A 19892-nucleotide genomic window follows, 5' to 3' on the forward strand; every position below is an offset into this window, starting at 1 on the left:
GCTGGTTGTTTTCTACTAGTGATCTATAACTCCATGACAAATGAAAAGGTTTAGCAACAGATTTTCATGGCTGAGCTTTTAAAATCTGTGGACTTCCACGCTTTTGAATATTTCATATTGCAAGCCATATGTTCCCCCACCCCAAACAGGATAAAAAAAACCCAGAAACAGAATTATATGTACAGAGAAACTTGATATAGGGGAGAGATGAGGTTACAAGTAAGTAGGTGAAGGGATAGTATCGCTGCAAATTTAACTGGTCATCGCATGGGATGAAAACAGGATTCTTGTTGGCTCTCAACATTTCATAGCTGCCCAGAAACAAAGCTCACAATCTCTCCCATGTACATGGCATATTGACTCTCAATTTCATTCTTGCTTCAGTTCCCGGGTGGTATGGAACACAAAAAAGCCCCCACTTCTTAACCTCTATTCCAGTGTGACGCTCCCCATCCATTAGACGTGAAATAAGGCTTACTTAGGGTTCCTTGCTGACAAAACATCGTTTTTATTGTGGAAAAATTGGGAGTACACATAAGTATAAATAATCATGTGCATTCCCACCACTCAAGAATTTCTAATTTCCTAACATCCGATCGTTATGCTATGTGGTAACTGCATATACACATCCTTTTTCTTTAAAAATCTGAGTCATTCATTGGACACGTAGGTTTATATTAATGTTTCAGAGAGACATCACAGTGCGTAAATCTTCATCGAAGTGTCCCCCTTCGCAAGCGCGGGAATTCGGAGTTGCTGACTGGCAGGGAATCGCAGCGGGTCAGCGGCAGGGAACAGAGAGCCAGGTCCGGGAGAGGAACCAAGGCCGGGAAATGGAAATCCAAACCCTAGAGGAGCCACCAGCAGCTCCCGCCAAGAGCGCGTCCCACTCCCGGCGCATGCGCCAGGCCCTGGCCCCACACTACCCCGCCAGGGCCGCTACTGCGCAGGCACCAGGCTCGGAGACCGGAAGCGGAAGGCCTGTCGCGTCGAGTCGACACCTCAGTGAGTAGCAGCCATGCGCGTCTTGGAGGAGCCGGGGCCTCAGCCCACAGCGACCCCGTGCGGGTGCGTGAAGCCGGCTCTGGAAACAGGTAACTTCTGAGAAACCCGCGGTTCCGCACTCAGAAGAGGCCTAGGCTCAGGCCGCTGACCTGACTGTAGAGAGGGACGTAAAATGCAAGAACTTGAACCGGCGTGCGTCATTCTATTTATTGCGAAGCACGGATCACGTGCACCTGCGACCACGTGATTGTGCCGAGGCGAGCGGAATGATGTCATCTCCTGTTCTGTTCTTGGTAGCAGCGGTTGGATTGGGCCTGGCACGGTGGCTGGAACAACCACGTGCAGCGTAACAGCCTTTCTCGCAGAGTTCTTGCTTATGTAGGAGAGATAGGATGTGAACGCTGGTGTTAGGCCGGTTAGGAGTTAATAAATACCCCCAAGAGGGAGGCATCCTGTGCTGTAGGAAGTGAGGCGGGAGATGTGGAAAAGTTCTGGGGCGAAGGGAAGAGACAGGAAATCTTTTTAAAGTGGGCCTGGAAAGATGGGCATGAGTTTATTTTCACCACATTATATAGAGCGGAATATTAACTTTAGAAATTAGAAGACCCAAATGGAAGAAAAAGTCTGCCATCACCCAGAGAAAACCACTGCTAATATCCTGGTGCCTACCTTCCATACTTGTTTCAGTGCATAAACGCTAGAAAAGTGGATTATGTGACCCCACTGTTTCATAACTTCTTTCTAAAACTTGTTTCTTATAAATCTATGGCCGTTAATAGTTTTAAGGGATTGCACATTATTTTGCTTTAGAGATGTGTTCTAACCAGCTCCCTATTTTATGGAGTTCAAAGACAAGGCATTTAAGTTACTGCCAGTTTTCACTGCTGTGAAGAAAATTCTTAAGACTAAAATGTTTGTGCGTGTTGTGTTTAACTTAGATTAAATTTACTGAAATTGCTGTTACTTGTCAAAGGTTGGGCTCATTTAAAAATTGTTGCACGGTGCTAGATTACAGGCCTAATAGTTTGACAGGCAGGAAGGAGCAGGGCTCAGAGGTTACATAGCACCAGATTGGGGAGCTATAAATTTGAAATACTGGATGGTACAAGGGGGTTGAGTGGATTCAGATTGTAGAGAACCTTGAATACCAGGTGGCTCAGTTGGTTAAGCGGCTGCCTTCCGCAGGGGTCATGACCCCAGGGTCCTTGGATCGAGCCCCACATAGGGCTCGTTGCTCAGTGGGGAGCCTGCTTCTCCCCTGCCTGCTGTTACCCCTGCTTGTACTTGCTCTCTGCCTCTCTCTCTCTCTCTCTCTCTGTGTCAAATAAATAAATAAAATCTTAAAAAAGAAAAGAAATATAATGTCTGTTAACAGTGTGGGAAACATGGAAAATTTAGTTAGTGGGTAGCATAAGATTAAGGAGCGCAGAATCTGGAGTATTGGTGTAGTGTATTTTAACGAAGGGAGGGACCTGTGCTGGGGACATGAATTATAACAAGGGTAATTTTACAGTCCGGGCAGGAGGGTCAAAAGGACCTGAACTTTCTGTCAGCACTAAGACATACAGATAAACTTTCTGTACAAAAACTCAGCATTAATAACTTGTTGGCTTTTCTCTTATTACACAGTTAGTACAATTGTAATATTGTTAAAATGAGGGAAAAGCCTAAGTAAGAGCTTGGAAAACCACTTTTTGCTGAGCACTTTGTGTGGTAGTAGGTACTTTACGTATTTTTCCCATGATATTGAAACATATTGTGAGACTCTCCCCAACCAACTGTTAATTCCACTGTGATAAGAGTTCTTGTTGTTTTATTCAAACTTAGCTCAATGTCTGGCAATTGTATGATATTGGAGTGTTTGTTAAACAAATGAAAACAAGACACAGGGATCCCATCTTATTAGGTTAGGGGTTCTTTTTTGGCCATTTTTCTTTTTGGCATTTTAATGAACACCAGAATTGTTTGGCCTCAGTTTCCTCATCTTTAAGGTATTTACTATCTTTATTCCACAGGAACATGGATGAGGATAAACAGAATGCCTGTAAACATATTTGGAAAAAATTTAAAGTCATCAAAAATATACACAGTATGGAAGGGTCTTAGAATCGTAACACTGAGAGAAAAAGCAAGTCTGAGAAGATAACATGCAGTTTGATAACCAGTTTTTATGATGGAGTTCAAAGACAAAATAAATGAAGTATTATATAGGCATGCATATGCATGTGATAAAATTATATTAAAGGAAGTGAGTGATTAAGATCCCATTCAGGCACCTGTTTATCTCGGGAAAGGATGGGTTTGCCATAGGAGAGAAGCAACGTAAAAAGATACATTTTGTTGGTAAAGCTCTAGTTCTTGGAATGGGTGGTGGGTACACATGATTTCGTAGTATTATGCTCTATTATACATTTATTACATGTAATATTTTATATGTAGCCAATAATACAGTTTTAATAAGTGAAGAGTAACTAAAGGTGCTGTGAGGGACAACACCAGGCCTATAATCTTACCACTTGTGCTGGTAGGAGAGACTTAATTAATGGAAGCTGGAAATAAAATGATGGTCTAGAGTGTCTGTATATCATCTCTTAAAAGAAGTAAAGTTTTCATGAGATGTGAAAAAAAAAGTTATTTGTAAATTCAAAATGCTAGTTGTGGATACCTTGGACTTTAAACCTATATTGGTGCTGCTTGGCTTTTCTTCTTTTGAAAGGAGTTACTACTTAGGAAGAAAAAAAAAGGATTTCTGATTATTGTAAAAATTTCAAATATTATACAAATTACAAAGTTAAATATAAAAATAATCCAAAAATCTCACTGTCTGTTTTTACCATATTACCACATCCGTTTTACCAAAATGTTAACATTTTGGTGAATATCCTTCCAAATAGCTTTCTAAACATATACAGGTACATATTTAAATAGGTAAATGTATAAGCAAACTTTCATAAATGGGATTATATTCTTTCAATTTTTCACTTTCCATTTTAATCAGTTTAAACAATCCTTTTTTTCCATGTAACATGAATTTTTTGAGTACCTACCCCCTTGCATGCAATGTACTAGACCGAACATAGCAGGAAACAAGATAGAAAAACTACCCACGTGGAGCCTACATTCTAGGGGCAGAGAGCTACTAGACCAAGCCTAACCTGAAATCTCTTCTGTCTCTAGATATTTTAGTAGTATGATTACAATCCTGTGCACTCCCTTTATTGCTTAAACTACTTTGTTTCATATGTTCTGTTTTTAATTGAATGCATCCTTATTTGGACATGTTTTCCCCACTATCTGAAAGTAGATCATTCCTATGAAATTTTTCATAAGCTTAAATGGCATAATGTGGAGAAGCAATTACCATTAATTTATGTGGAAAAATTGTTGAGTGTTCCCAGGCCCAAAAAATAACCTCTCTTAGGCTTTTCTGTTACTTCAGGACACATATTGTTAGTAGATGCACAAAATAAGTAAAAGTAAAGCACAGATGCTCACAGACACAGTTCAAAGCTCTGGTGGCTTGATGCTCAGATGCTGAGTGTAGTTCCTGGGGAAGGACCTGGGTGGGGCTGATCTCATGGCTTGGGGTGCACCTTGCATCTATAACAGCTTGCTGCAGAACAAATGCTGAACACTTTTCACTTTGCCTTTTTTTTTGGTAAAAGCAAACATTCTCTTTGGATTTCTTTTGATTAGCAAAAACAGATACTGATGTAGGTCTTTCGCAAACACACAGTGGCTTAATGCAAACTTTTGAAAAGCATGAGGATGTCTGTATACAACCTCTGTCTCCTTATCTTTCACTGTTCTTTGCCTTATCTTTCACACTTCAGCCAATCAAAATAGCTTGTTCCCTGCATGTGCTGTGACACTTCTCATTTAATTTTGCGCATGTTATTCCCTCTGTTTTATTTTAAAATATTTTTTAAAGAATTCATTTATTCTTTAGAGAGAGAGCGCGTGTGCACAAGCGTGAGCAGGGGAAGGGGCAGAGGAAGAGAATCTCAGGCAGACTCCATGCTTGGCACAGAGACCAATTTGGGGCTTTATCTCACAACCCTGAGATCATGACCTCAGCAGAAAGCAAGAGTTGAGACACTTAACCAACTTAGCCACCCAGGTGCCCCAATTCCCTCTATTTTAAATACCCTTTTAGCCCTGACCAAAGTCACATACCTTGATAATGGTAACATAGAATTTGAATTATGGTCATAGTAGAACTTCTGAGAATGTCCCCTGTTTTTCTTAGACCTGCACTCTTTCTGGCTATCTAAAGGGATATAATAATGTGTGTGTAGTGTTGAAGATATTTATATGTATTCATGATATGTGAATCATTTTTAATAGTTGCATAACACTTGGTAGATGTTAAAACTATGAAATCAGTGCATTAAAGAAAACATGTTTTCCTACATCTTTATTTGACATTTTGACTAATGATTTCTTACCTACTTTTCTTCTGTAGGGAATCTTTTAACTGAGCCGATTGGCTACTTGGAATCCTGTTTCTCAGCCAAGAATGGTACTCCAAGGCAGCCATCTATTTGTACCCATTCGAGGGCTTGTTTGAGAATTAGAAAGAGCATCTTTAATAATCCTGAACATTCCTTGATGGGCTTAGAGCAGTTTTCTCATGTTTGGTAAGTTGTTTTATAGTTAGAAGTGGTTCTTTGGGTCAGAACTTGCCCTTGAGTAAAGTACTCCAGTTGAAGGCAGCCTTGGAGTCTGCCATCCAGCCCACACTTACCTATTGCTTGGAGTTCCTGTACCATATTCACAAACATGACTCTATGCATAACTTGGACGCCCTTATGGAAGCTTGGGATCCACTGAGGGTGCACGTTCCATTTGCAGTTGGTTCTTTTTTTTTAAAATATTTTATTTATTTATTTGCTAGAGACACAGCGAGAGAGGGAACACAAGCAGGGGGAGTGGGAGAGGGAGAAGCAGGCTTCCTGCTGAACAGGGAGCCTCATGCAGGGCTTGATCCCAGGATCCCGGGATCATGACCTGAGCCAAAGGCAGACGCTTAATGACTGAGCCACCCAGGCGCCCCATTTACAGTTGGTTCTTATTGTGATGAATGCCTTCTGTTGAGCTGAAATCTATAGATCTCAATTCTGCCTGTGGGTCATTATTCTACCTTCTGGACCAGGGGTCAGGAAGCTACAGTCCGTGGACCAAATCCATCTACCTCCCATCTTTGTAAATAAGTTTATGGGAACACAGCCACTCCCGTTCATCTGTGTATTGTGTATGGCTGCTTTTGTGGTACAGTGGCAGAATTGAGTAGTTACAACAGAGACTGGTTGGCCTGCAAACCCTCAAATATTTACTGTATGACCCTTTACAGAAAAAGTTTGCAGACTCTGTTCTAGACCCATGAACAATTAAGTCTGTTCTCCCTAAGAGACAAAAGAGACTTTAGAAATCTGGATACTCTAAATAAAGTGTTACCTATGTTAGCACCTGTGTTATATTAGTGTTATTGTCACTTGCAATTCTGTCTCTGTCCATTCTTCCTCACTCCAGTATCACCAGGATGACTTGGTCTAATTTTACTGGTGAAGACCTAAAATTAAGTATTTATTCTGAAATAGCTTATGTTTTTGTTAATTTGGAGATGTGGGTAGAGTCAAAACAACATGTGTCTGACCTAGTTTGTATGATCTTGGTTAAATTAATTAAATTAAAAACGTTGCTGATATAAAAAAAAAATGGGTCCAGATCTATATAAAGAGATTTTTGTATCCTTCCTATTTTTCTTCTTGCTCATTCTCACCCCCTAACACTCTTCAGAGATTTTTATTGTTAATGGCTTGGTGTATATCCTACCTTGCCTTTTCTGTTTCTTTTTTAATAGACATAGAGGCATAAACATACACATTGGGAGTAGGTGTTTGTTTTAAACAATGGAATATGTTTTCTTCATTTAACAGTGTATATCATGACAGTACATACAGATTTATCCTTTTTGCTTTAATGGCTGTCTCTTATTGCAAAATACAGATAATAGCATGATTTGACTACTCTCTTGTTAATGGATTTTGCTATTACAGTAATGCTGTAGCAAACCTTCTTAGACACGATTCTTGGCACTTGTACATTTTTACAAATTGGTATCAGAAATGGTTATATTGAGCTAAAGGGTGTGCATATTTATAATTTTGGAGAGCTGCTGCCAAATTGCACTCTAAAAAGCTTAATTTATATATCATAAGGGTATGAAAATGACCTTTTAGGTTCCTACGTTCTTGCTAACATTATATGTTCAAGTTTTTCTGCATTTTTGTCGGATGGAAAAACAATATATTTAAAAAAATTTTTTTTATTTACTTATTCGAGAGAGAGAGTGAGCATGCACACACATGGGCAGAGGGAGAGAATCCCAAGCAGGGATTGATCTCACCACCCTGAGATCATGACCTGAGCTGAAATCAGGAGTCAGATGCTCAACCAACTAAGCCACCCAGGTGCCCCAAGAAAAACAAGATTTTATTTTTCAGTTAAATTTCTTTATTAGTGAGGTTCAACATCTTTTCATTTGGTTGCTACTATTTCTTACTCTTTTGTCAATTCATGTTCTTTGCTTAATTTCTTATAATGAGTTGCTCTTTACTTTGTGATTTGTAGGAACAGTCCATTGTACATGTAGCAAACATTTTCTCCTGGGATGACATTTTGTAGTCATAAATTTAATGATTTAATGAGTTCAAATCTGTTACTGTTTCTCTTCATGGCTTTCTCTCTGTCTTATTTAGGAAGACCCAGTCAAGTGATTTAACATTTCTGAGCCTGGATTTCCTCGTTCTTAAAATGGGGGATAAATTACAAATCTTAAGCCTTGTTAAGAGGGTTAAATAATTATAAAAATGTCTAGTAGACTGCCTGGTAAATAGCAGCCCCGGCTCTTACTTCATAAATATTGCTTATTCAGGCACTTGACAAACATTTGTAAAGTTCCTACCACGTGCCATTAATTGTGTTAGGGGCAAAGAATATAGAGATAAGACTCTGCCTTCCTTCAAGGAATGAGAATGACATTATTTTTTTCCCCACTGATTACATTGTAATACAAAGCATTCTTTCAGCTTTAATTTGTGGGATTAAAGATTAAAGTTTTTTTCCCCATCAGATCATTATGATAAATTAACTAATGTTCTTTTCAAAGTTCTTTTCCCCATCAAATCATTATGATGAATTAACTAGTGTTCTTTTCTTACTTGGTGGTTTGGTTTATTTTCAATAGGATTTTGTTTGTTTTTCACAAAAATGGTCATTTGAGCTGTAAGGCAAAAGTGCAGCCTCCTAGGCTGAATGGTGCAAAGACTGGAGTTTTCTCCACAAGGAGCCCACATCGTCCCAATGCAATAGGACTGACCCTGGCCAAGCTGGAAAAGATAGAAGGTAACAAATTTCATTTCTACTTTTATCTTTTTTTCCCCTTATCTAAAAGAAGCCTTATAAAACAAACATAGTATTCACTGGCTGTTATTCAGACGAGTACCAATGGTGTTAACCCCTGAGAACTACCAGGCATGGAAGAACCTGAAATGACTAAAAGAATGTTACCCTTTGAAATCAGCTCTCATAGGATGCTCAGATGCTTAATTATATTATCACATATATTAGAAACTATTACATTATTTAAAAATAATGTATAATTTCGTAATCATTAAATTAGTAACCAAATTTTCTCTGACTTGGAATACAATAAATACAAAATTATTCAAAAATAATTGGACACTTTCAGAATTAACACACAGTAACTGGTTGTATGTGTAGATACGGTAAACAGGTAGGGTGGTGTTGTATTCTTTCTTCCTTGCACTTTTGAGGAAATGGACATGTACTGTGGCTGTAGTACAGCTGTCAGCTCTGATGTGTCAGAGGGTCTACAGTGAATCTCACTAAAATAACATTTAAACACCTGTCAGATTGTGGAAGTACCTGTGTAGAATACCAGGTTAGTTTTACCTGTGTATTCAGATATAGCCTACTTACTGAGCCATAGATTCTTTTTTTTTTAAGATTTTTATTTATTATTATTATTTTTTATTTGAGACAGAGAGAGAGAGACAGAGCACAAGCAGAGGGAGCGGCAGGCAGAGGGAGAAGCAGGCTCCCCGCTGAGCAAGGACCCTCGCAGGGCCCTGGGGTCATGACCTGAGCCGAAGGCAGACACTTAACCGACTGAGCCACCCAGGCGCCCCACTCTTTGGAAGCATCCCATTCTTTTTTTTTTTTTTTTTTTAAGTATAATTGACATATTAGTTTTAAGTGTACAGTATGATTTAGTATTTATATACATTGTGAAATGATCACCATAATAAGTTTAGATATCCTTTGTCACCATATAGTTAAAAATTTTTTTTCTTATGGTATGAACTTTCAAGATCTACTCTCAACAACTTTCAAATGTACAATATAGTATTACTGACTGTAGTCACTGTGGTGTACATTACATCACCATGACTTTCTTATTTTATAATTGGGAGTTTGTACCTCTTGATCCCCTCTACCCATTTCTCCTATCTCCCTACTCTGTTCCCTCTGGCAACCACTGATCTGTTCTCTGTATCTTTGAGTTTTGGTTTGTTTTGTTTGTTAGTAAGGCATCCTGTTCTTGAATCACTCTGACCTAATACGCACATTTGTTGGAGAGACAGAAGACTGCGAGTCAGGAGACCATTCCAGGCTTTAGCTTGCTTGTTTGTAAAGTGGACAAAGGAGTAGACCCTGCCCTCTCTGGGACACCATAGGATTTTTTTAAGGATCTTATGAGACAAAAGCTCTAAGAGTACTTTTCAGGTTACTTAGTGCTAAATAGGTAAGACCAGTTATTTTGCTTGTTTTTTGCCAGAACTTGAACTACCTCCCCTGGGTTGTATTCAACCCAGCCTTGGATAGGTTTTCCAGGAAAATTCTGTAGCCAGTCCAACTTGAGCTTTATCAGTTTGTGATGGCCAACCAGCTTGGGTAATAGTACTGAACATTTTATGATTATTTGTGCAACCCACATATATTTTCTGAGCACTGTATATGTGCCAGGCATTGTTCTAGGTGCTGAGGGTACAGTGGTAAACAAATTAGAAATGTAAGAGGCAAACACAATAACACTATAGACATTCTTAACAAATAAGTGTTATGGTGACTACTAGTGTTTGTGTGGTGCTTTACAGTTTATAAAAGGCATTTATGTATGTTATCTGTCAGTGGCTCTCTGGTTTTGATAGGGTAGCAGCCCTCCTTTTATGGATGAGGGAGCTGAGGCTCTTTGATGTTTGATTATATTACCTAATAGCATCCAGCCAGGTGGTTGTATAACTCTAAATCCCATGAACTTTTACATATGCTACAATACTTTCTTCCTTATGCAGACGTTGTTAGGCATATCCATTAGTTAGGAAGTCCAAAGTCATTCCACAGTTCCAGGCTCATTCACAGTGAGCATATTTTAGAAATCAGAGTCCTTTGTTAGTCTTGTTTTCTAAAATGGAGACAGAGAATGTGATCACATGCAATTTTTTGATTCTCATTTGGCCAATTTCCCAAGAATCAAGTTAGTAGACTCTGCACCAGCAGCAGGAACTGGACGTGCAGCTGTGTAAGTGAGACAAAAGACCTGTCCTTAATATTTGGCAATGGTGACTTATGTTCTGCTTAATTGTTTGAGTCTTGATGGATGTGTTAGATTTCCATTGCTATGTAACAAATTACCACACACTTAATCAGTTTATTTATTTATTTATTTATTTTTAAAGATTTTATTTGAGAGAAAGTGAGAGACAAGAGCACGAGTGGAAGGGGAGGGGCAAGGGAGAGGGAGAAGCAGACTCCCCACTGAGCAGGGAGCTTGATGATGCAGGGCTCGATCCCAGGACCCTGGGATCATGACCTGAGCCAAAGGCAGACGCTTAACTGACTAAGCCACCCAGGTGCCCCTACTTAATCAGTTTAAACAATCCCATTTATTATCTCTTTGAAATATTATGTTTCATAATAATTAGTTTACAAGTATGGGAACAGCTTTGCCAGTCCTCTGCTTAGGATCTTACCAGGCTGCAAATTAGGTGTCATCTGGGATGAGTTCTTATGTGGAAGCTCAACTGTGGAAGAATTTGCTTCCAGGCTCCCTCGGGTTGTTGGCAGAATTCACTTCCAGTAGTTGTGGGACTGAGAGCCACAATTGCTTGCTGGGTGTTGGCTGGTGGCTGCCCTCCGCTCCTAGAGGCTACTGCAGTGCCTTGCCACATGGGCTTTCCCAGTGTGGTTGCTTACTTCATCAAGCCCACAAGGAGAATCTCTCGAGTGAATCTGCCTACAGCTACAGGAGTCTCAGATAATGTAACATAGTCACTGGAGTGATACCATGTCATACTCAAAAGATCTAGATTATCGAAGGGTGTGAACACCAGCAAGTGGGCATTCTGGGGGCCACCTTAGTGTCTTTTTGCCACAGTGGAAATCCTCATTGATCCCACAGAGATATATTGAGGACTCTGATGTGCCTGGAACAGAGTTAGAAGTCCCAGTGATGCAAAGATGAGTCAGTGCTCAAGGGCCTACTCACTGTCTGGGGAGAAAGACCAACTGGGTCATTGCCAGACCATGTGAAAAGGGCTGTAGTAGAGGTTTGTACATAGGTTTCTCTGTGGAACCCAGAGGAAAGAATGCTTATGTGTGGAAGAGCCAGAAAGGCTCTGTAGAAGAGGTATTATAGAAGAGCCTTAAAGAGCACGTAGGAATTCAACTGGTGAAGAAGAGGATGGGTTTCCAGGTAGAATGAAAAGGGTGTGTTGGCAGCAGGTATACAAGAGCCTGGTGTGTAAGAATTGTGAGTTAAGCTTGGTGAGGCATAGGCAGATGGTGTTGGTTCTTAATTGTTCGCACTGTTCTTCATTGTTAAGATTTCTAAGAGGATGTGTTTTTCACATTATAGGTGGAGCTATATATCTTTCTGGAATTGACATGATTCATGGCACACCTGTCCTAGACATAAAACCCTACATAGCTGAGTATGACTCGCCACAAAATTTGATTGAGCCCCTACAGGACTTTAATTTACAGAATAACCAATATAAACCCCAAAACACATCCCGGTCTAATGGCAAGACTGACAGCTGTGACCGGCGACAGCTCTCAAGGTATGATAAACCACAAGCCTATAGTCACACTAAGGAGAAACCTAAATGTCCTGAAGACAGAACTTCAGGAGAAAACTATATGAAACATGATAACTCAGCAAAAATCCAGCAAAACTCCCCTCAGCACAGGGACATAACAGCAGATTTGGGTTTAGAATCAAGAAGTGATCAGAGTCTGAATGTGGCAGAAGAACAAATTGGCTCATATTGCCTTGAGAAGAGCTTTTCAGAAGAAGGTACAGAAAAGAGGCTAAAGAGAGGGAAAGAAGCAGTGATCACACAAGGAAATAGTGCAGAGATGCCGCCCGTGACTCCTCACTGCCCTTCCAGCATGGCCGGTGCAGCCCGCCGCAGCGTGGTCCCTGCCTGGGTGAGAGAGGCCCCTGTGGCCACCTTGGAAGTCCGCTTCACCCCTCATGCAGAGACGGACCTTGAGTGCCTCAGTTCAGAAGGTGGACCAGGTACTTTCTGTCTCTTGTTTCAGAATGAGAGCTTTAGCCAAATTTGGTATTTCTGAGGGCAATTATATGGAGTGTTTGTCAGTATGACTGGTGGTAAGAAACGTAGGAGTATAAAATTATATTTGGGCAGCAGCACCATCTGACGATGTGCCTTGTTCAGCACAGTGAGTCCCAGACACTCAGTAAAGTGTTTGCTGAGAATGGTTGCTGCCACAGGAGGTGGCTCATGATTTAGGGCCTCTTGTCAATCTGTTACAGTAGTTCCTGGAGTTTTTAAACAGCTTCAGAAGCTAAATTGTGCTTGTTCTATACTTAGGTTAAGTTTTTTCATCTGTTTCACTATCTGACTAGAGAAGTATCCCATCTTAGTCTATCAGGCGACTAATAGCTCTCCCTATGGCACAGAGCCTAGGGGTAAAAGGTAAGAGTCTCTTAGCACAGTAACTGTCCCCATAACAAGTCTTAGCACTAGAGACCTGCCCTTCGCTATAGAAGAGAGGCCACCAGACTTTTACTTAGAGCTTGTATACTTTAACACATGGTTTTTATTTTTATTTATTTTTTATTTTTATTTATTTTAAAGATTTTTATTTATTCGAGAGAGAGAGAATGAGAGATAGAGAACACGAGAGGGAAGAGGGTCAGAGGGAGAAGCAGACTCCCTGCCGAGCAGGGAGCCCGATGTGGGACTTGATCCCGGGACTCCAGGATCATGACCTGAGCCGAAGGCAGTCGCTTAACCAACTGAGCCACCCAGGCGCCCTAACACATGGTTTTTAACAGACACTGTAACCTGGTTTCCCCAACCCATAGCTGATCCGAGGCAGCAATCTAGAATGAAGGAAGGTGGCTGCAGTGAGTCTAGTAAGAAGTAGCCAGTTAGTTGCCAGGGATATGTCTTATTTCATCTGCCACTCCACGGTGTTTCTCATTCTTTCCAAAGGCTTTATGTTTAAACAAAGCATTTGATTTTTAAATTGACCTCTTTATTTAAAGTTTTGTTTATGAAAGTTGTTTCGTCCTTGTATACAGTTGATGGGAGGAGGAAGGTCAGTTTTAAAAGGTTTTTGTGATAGAACAAAGAAAGCAGTGCTGCCTAGAAGATACTTTATATTTATACTTACACTTTGGCCTGCAGTTACCAGTGAATGCTTCCTACTTTGGAAAGATTTATCTTTTTCAAACTATAGTGCTGTGTGTCTGAGAGGTTATAATGTGCCGTGCTGATTCGAAAAAATCGTTAAAAAGAGAAATTATAAAATGTAACTATAAAACAGGGACTGATTGAGACCAGCAGAATTTGGAGTTTATATAGAAATAAGAAATGACCTCAGGAGGTTTAGAGTCTAGAAAAGATAAAAGATACTGAAATGGTGGTGGTGTGTTGGTGTAGGGGTGGGGGGCTTGGTGCTGGAATGAAGTGCTTGTGGGCACATGAAGGGGAGAAGGATTATGACTTGGGGAGCAGGGAGGAAATCTGGGAAGGCTTCCTGGAGGAAAAAGTATTTGAGCTGAGTCTGGAAGAATAAGTAGGCAGAGAAATGAGGGAAGGGCACCTATTACAAATGAACAGCCACGCAAAGGCCTGGAACTTTTACCAATTACACTGTTACTGAAGAGTGTGATGTTTTTGGAATTCCTCTTTTTTGAGTGGCCTTGGAGTCATTTCATGAGCCATGCAATAAAAGAATCTTAGCACTGCATAATTGGTCCTTGGTGGGGAATTTTTTTTTTTTTTTTTAAGGATTCCATGTGATCAACACTTGAATTAGTCCTTGGTTTTTGACTAAAGATTGAACTTCATGGCTTTATTTACAAACTTATTGGATATAACCCAAGTGATTTTTGGCTGTTTTCTAAAAATTGAATTTACTTTCAGAAGAATAAAGATCCACCACTACTGCAGATGCTATTTTGAACAACATTATTTAAAGCACATACCTGGCTTTCATTTGGATGTATGTGATATTGTAGCTACTAAAAATTAAGTCACAGTTAATTTTTTATTTAAGTTTTATACATACTGTATTTTTAAAAATTAAAATACATTCATGATGATATAGATGTAGGAAGCTTTGCCACTTAACAGGGTGTACATCTGTTTACCTGAAATACGCACCTTGGTGGTTTGGGTGGCCTGTTCCCTAGTCATGGTATTTAACTTTCTCATAGTACCTATTTTACTTTTTCAGAAGGACTCTCCCATTTCCTTGTGCCTTAGGGAATGTGGTGTTACTTTTAAGTAGGGCTGTGATACCAGCTCTCTGAGACACCGTGCCTTGCCTACAGCTGGTGCTTTGGGCATATGGTGGGTTTAGTCTTCTTTCTTGTGGCTTTCTGAGAGTGCTGGGACTGTCATGCATTCATTCCCCTGACCCTGTACAGACTTAATTACTGCTCCATTCTGAGAAGAAAATGACAAGGAATCAAATTAAAGTCGACATTGAACATAGAAGATTTTGTTCAGCAAATAAAATTTGGGGCACGCATAAGTTTAATCTAATGATGGTAAATACCACTTGAAAGTGATATGCTCTGTAACAACTGAGTAGATTGCCAAACCCAGTTCATTTCAAGTGATCATCAAGGAACCAACCAAACTCCACACTGAAGTTCACTGTAATGAAATTTGACCTGCATGATTTTCAGCATTAAGTTGTATTCTTCTCATTGCAGATGGCAGTCAGCTTTCATTTAAATATTTTCAATCAGCAGAGGAAGCAAGGCATGCCATTGAGGCTGTCCTGTCAGCTGACCCTCGGTCTGTATATCGACGGAAGCTCTGCCAGGACCGCCTTTTCTACTTTACTGTAGACATAGCGCACATCACTTGCTGGTTTGGCGATGGCTTTGCAGAGGTTCTAAGAATCAAGCCGGCTTTGGAGCCTGTTCAGATGACTGACTTTGAGGAGTCCTTGGTATCTCTGGGATTGTAAGTAGCCTCCGTCATGTGTTTAAAACAGCCTAATTGACTTTGGATGTGGTTGTTGTATTAACTATACAAGCTAATGATGTGCCTTCTTTGCGGAAAGAAGCAACACTTTGTGATCTCACTGCTTTGATTGATTGTGGTTGTTCAAAATATTTATTTGAAAAACATTTTTAATAAACATTTAGAGAAATTTGGAGAAATTTCCGTATGCTTTTCATTTGGTTAATGAAAAATCTAAAGGTGATGATATCTCAGTGATTTTTGAAAGAAGTGGATTGTTTTTGGCACTTGGTAAAACTGGGCAAAGATCATTCTAGCAGGAACTTACAAGCTCAGGGGATCTGTTCAACAGTTCATATTGGTTTTCCTGTCTGGAAAAGCTTGACCTCTCTATTTTATTATAAATCAAACTGAGTTGGGGCACCTGGGTGGCTCAGTTGGTTAAACATATGCCTTCAGCTCAGGTCATGATCCCAGGATCCTGGGATCGAGTGCCACTTCGGGCTCCCTGGAGGGAGCCTGCTTCTCCCATTCTGTCTGCCTGCCACTCCCCCTGCTTGTGCTCTCTCTGTCAAATAAATAAATAAAATCTTAAAAAAAAGAAATCAAACTGAATTAACAATGTCTTAGGAATTTAACAGATCAAAAACAAGTGGTTATAAAGATCTTTAGAGATTAAATCCCTGTGTTTTATAGACTTTGTAATACACACATATGTATGTATATAGTATACATATATTTAATTCTGTTTTCAGAGTAGGGACTCTGATGTTTCTTTGGATGTCTTTGTATCAGAAAAGAAAGTCAAAGAAAGTCCCAGAAGTCCAAGAAAATAACTTAATTATTGGTTTATTTCTTATTTATTCTATGAGTATTTACTGAAAACCTACTATGGGTTAGGTTTTGGTGATAAAATGAGATAAAAACAAGATGCAGTTCTTGTTGTAAGTCATAGGGGAGGAGGAAGATATGAGCGCATTATTGTGTTACAGTTAGATAAATATAGTAATTAAATCTGTACGTGGTTCCTGTGTAGTATGATGTAGGAAGCAGTTTTAAGAATGTATTGCCTATAGGTGATTTTGATGATGTGATCTGAGATAACTGAAGATTTATGATCAGCATAACCAAATTAGACACCTGTCAACATGACAGGCTTTCCTAATCACAATTGTAAATCTTAATAGCTGATTGATCATGGTTTTGAAATGAGCCCTGCTGCTTGTAGATACTTGCACAGAGTCATTTGTGGCTGATGACACTGCACTCTTGAACCAAACTGGATTGTCTTTGAGGTTACTTAGAACCTCTCGGGGGAAGTATCTTTAATTTGATTTTTAAAAGATCTTTATTTTGAGATAATTATAGATTCACAGGAAGGTGCAAAAAATAGTGTAGAGGCCGTCTATACCCTTCACATAGCTTCTTCATATGGTAACTTATATAAATTGTAGTATAACGTTAAAACTAGGAAGTTGACATTGGTATGATCTACCCTTTATTTTGATTTTGATGTCTTTTCTCTTAAAATTATTTTGAGACTAAATCAGGGCTTGAAGCACAAAATGTTGATATTTAATATTAAAAAAATAGTCTGAGGATGATACCATCCAGCCTTCTAGCAACAGGACTATTCAGTTGTTTGGAGTTTTAACATACTTTCTCAGGATTTTAGAACTAAAATCCTAAATATAATCCAGTTTAGTTCTCTGCCCACTCACAGTCCGTGATGATCCTTTACCCCTGCCCTTTGTAGTTCCTTATGTATGATAGTGCTCATTATTAAAATGTTCTTCATTTCTATGAGATAAAATCTGTTCTCTGATAACTCCACCTTCTAGTGGGGCCACATGGCATGAGGCTGATCATGCTCCCATGCTAGCCTGTCAGATACCATTCCAGCTCCCTACCCCTCGGTCCTGTCTCTGCTGAGCCACCCTCATTTCCTTCAGCTCTTTCCCATTTAACATGATGTTAAGCCTCTTCCCCAATCTTTGAATCCCCTGTGTGAGCTTTTGTCTCTACGCATGTATTTTCAGTGTCCCATTGTGAGGAAATTTGGATCTCTAAGTCATGAACTTCCATCCCCCAGAAAGAGAAATAGTTTGAAGTAAGTCTTATATTCCTTTTCGTTGTGGGAGCTTTTCCAGAAGAAGAAGAAAGGGACACAATACTCTACTATGCATAAATGTTATCTACCTTAAATTTTAGCTTTTGTTTTTTGGTGCCAGTAGGGGGAGCCCTTGATAACTGATTATTTTCACTAGCTTGGAAATAAATTCCAGGACTTCAGGCTGTTCAGGTAGTTTGGCTTTCAGCCCACTTACCCCAGCTTTCCAAAACAGTAACCTCCACAAGATGCTTCCACTGATGCTTGTCAATCACATATAGGAAGAGATTAGAGGATGAGTGCCATTTATTAAATTTTTAAATTGTAGCTTGGCTTAAGGGCTAGGATGGATTATTTCAGCATGTGGAGGCTGTGCACACCCAGATAAACTCATTAGCCAGACCCATGAGCATGTATATACAAGGTGTTCACTCTGTTTATGTATTTGTGACTTTTTTTTTTTGGAAAAAAGAGAGTGGAATTGAAGATACCAATCAACCTCTTGTCGGTAGTTTTCGTTTTATGATAATAGTCCCAAAGAAGGTAGGTGAAGACTCAATAAGAGTGAAATATGTATCAGTTACTGAACTTCTATCATATCCTTGGCACCGGGCTACATGCTTCTCATACACTGATCAGAGGTTAGGTAACATACTGAAGCTCACACAGCTGATCAGCCATGCATTGAGGATTTCAACCCACCCAGTTTGGCCCCAGAGTTGGCTCCCTTCCCAGCGTGGCTCTGCTGTCTCCCCCATGCAGATGCAGATGTGCAGCAAACCATGCTGGTTTATTTGAGGGTCAGCAGCTTCATGTGCTTAATAAGCGCAGGACACTTAGAGTGACGTTCATGGGAATCCAAGCACTAAATAAAGAACAGGGGGAGGAGTACAAGTAGAAATGCCTTTTCCTACCAGATATCTGTGGAACCTCCTGGGAAGCAGTGTGGGAGATGTGGAGAATACTGAATTTAGCCTCAGAAACTTCAAATGCCGTTTTCTGCTCTGCCCTGTGCTAGCTATGTGACCTTGGGCAAGTCGCTGCACCCATCTCCAAATCCCTGCCCTCACAGAGTTCTTACAAGGATAATACTTGGGAAAGTATTTTCTAACTCTTCAGTGGTCTACAAATGTAGATAACATTTTTATTGTGCCCGTCATCATTGATACCCTTTCTTTGCCACTGTGCTCTGGCTCACCTGCCTGGACGAGCAGACTCAGGGGAACCAAGGGGTCCTTCAAATACAAGGTAAGGATAGCCTCTGTTTTCTTTTTTTATTACAGAATTATTTTTAAAGGACTCCTTTTAGCAAGTTATAGGATGCTTTGCTAGGGGAGATATCACAGAGTGCTCCTACCTTAAGGACCCAGTTGACATGAAGCCACATGCCCAGGGCAACATCTTCCTTCCACCCAGCCTTCCCTTCTAGGATTGCACATACATCACAAACTGCCGTCCTTGCCTGTGTGTACAATCAGCAGGTCAACCCCTTTCTTACACTTTTTGACCTTCTTTCCTGATTCAGCCCAGATGCTTCAGGAAAATCTCTGCATTTATTTTTTATAAGAAGATAAAAGTGTAGTCATGCTATGAAATTATTTTCTATGACAGAGAACAGGCAGGTAGGTCATAAGGGTTAAAGCTCAATATGACAGGGATTTTCTGTTACTGTTAAAATAAGGCTCCTAATATAGGTAGTCATCAAATGACTCTCCAGCATTCTCTCTAGTCTACTCCCTGCCCCTTCTCCACCTTTGTAGGTTGCAGCAGGTGCAGCTCACAGAGGATTCAAGATTTAGATCGGTGCATGTGACTGTGAACAGGCATAAGAAAAGCCTTTTCAGTGTCCACAGGAGGTAAAAATTCAGTGATTCACTCTATTTTTTTTGTTTATGCTATATTATATATTTTATTCTTACAATAAAGGAAGCTAGAGGAAAGAAAAATGTTATTTAGAAAATCATAAGGAAGTAGAAAATGCATTTACAGTACTATATTTATAAAAAGAAAAAATTGCACATCAGTGGACCAGTGCAGTACAACCCATGTTGTTTGAGGGTCAACTGTATTTTTGTGGATGGAGTAGTCACAGAGCAGTGATTTGAGTCAGTGGGCATGCCAGTAATCCAAGTGAGAGGTGATGATAACTTAGATGTAGGTTGAAGTAATGTAAGTGGCAGGGATGGTCAAAATTTACTTATATATGATGAATTTGGATTTAGAAGGTATTTATGTGG

At 39.9% G+C, this 19892-nt stretch overlaps 1 protein-coding gene across 4 annotated transcripts; it reads left to right on the forward strand.

The window, feature by feature from the left end:
- Positions 1-589: 589 nt before the first annotated feature.
- On the forward strand, positions 590-15734 carry TRMO (tRNA methyltransferase O). 4 transcript variants are annotated; one of them, XM_027616877.2, is made up of 5 exons: positions 592-1094; positions 5471-5645; positions 8255-8412; positions 11948-12613; positions 15290-15734. In XM_027616877.2, exons 1-5 carry the CDS (start codon positions 1019-1021, stop codon positions 15547-15549), a joined length of 1335 nt encoding a protein of 444 aa, XP_027472678.1. In that variant the 5' UTR covers positions 592-1018; the 3' UTR covers positions 15550-15734. The 4 variants fall into 4 exon arrangements, with proteins under 4 accessions (XP_027472680.1, XP_027472678.1, XP_027472681.1 ...); XM_027616878.2 differs by lacking the exon at positions 592-1094 and adding an exon at positions 1403-1666; XM_027616880.2 differs by lacking the exon at positions 5471-5645 and having other exon boundaries at positions 593-1094.
- The last annotated feature ends 4158 nt before the right edge of the window (positions 15735-19892 follow it).

The sequence above is a fragment of the Zalophus californianus genome, chromosome 13 (genome assembly GCF_009762305.2).
Source record: "Zalophus californianus isolate mZalCal1 chromosome 13, mZalCal1.pri.v2, whole genome shotgun sequence".
In the NCBI taxonomy this organism is placed as follows: domain Eukaryota; kingdom Metazoa; phylum Chordata; class Mammalia; order Carnivora; family Otariidae; genus Zalophus; species Zalophus californianus.

Bases quoted from the DNA above. Each gene is read 5' to 3' on its own strand.
- TRMO (XM_027616877.2), top strand. From the start codon at position 1,019: ATGCGCGTCTTGGAGGAGCCGGGGCCTCAGCCCACAGCGACCCCGTGC. The intron at 5,646-8,254 runs GTAAGTTGTTTT...TATTTTCAATAG, and splicing joins GAGCAGTTTTCTCATGTTTG to GATTTTGTTTGTTTTTCACA. The intron at 8,413-11,947 runs GTAACAAATTTC...TTCACATTATAG, and splicing joins CAAGCTGGAAAAGATAGAAG to GTGGAGCTATATATCTTTCT.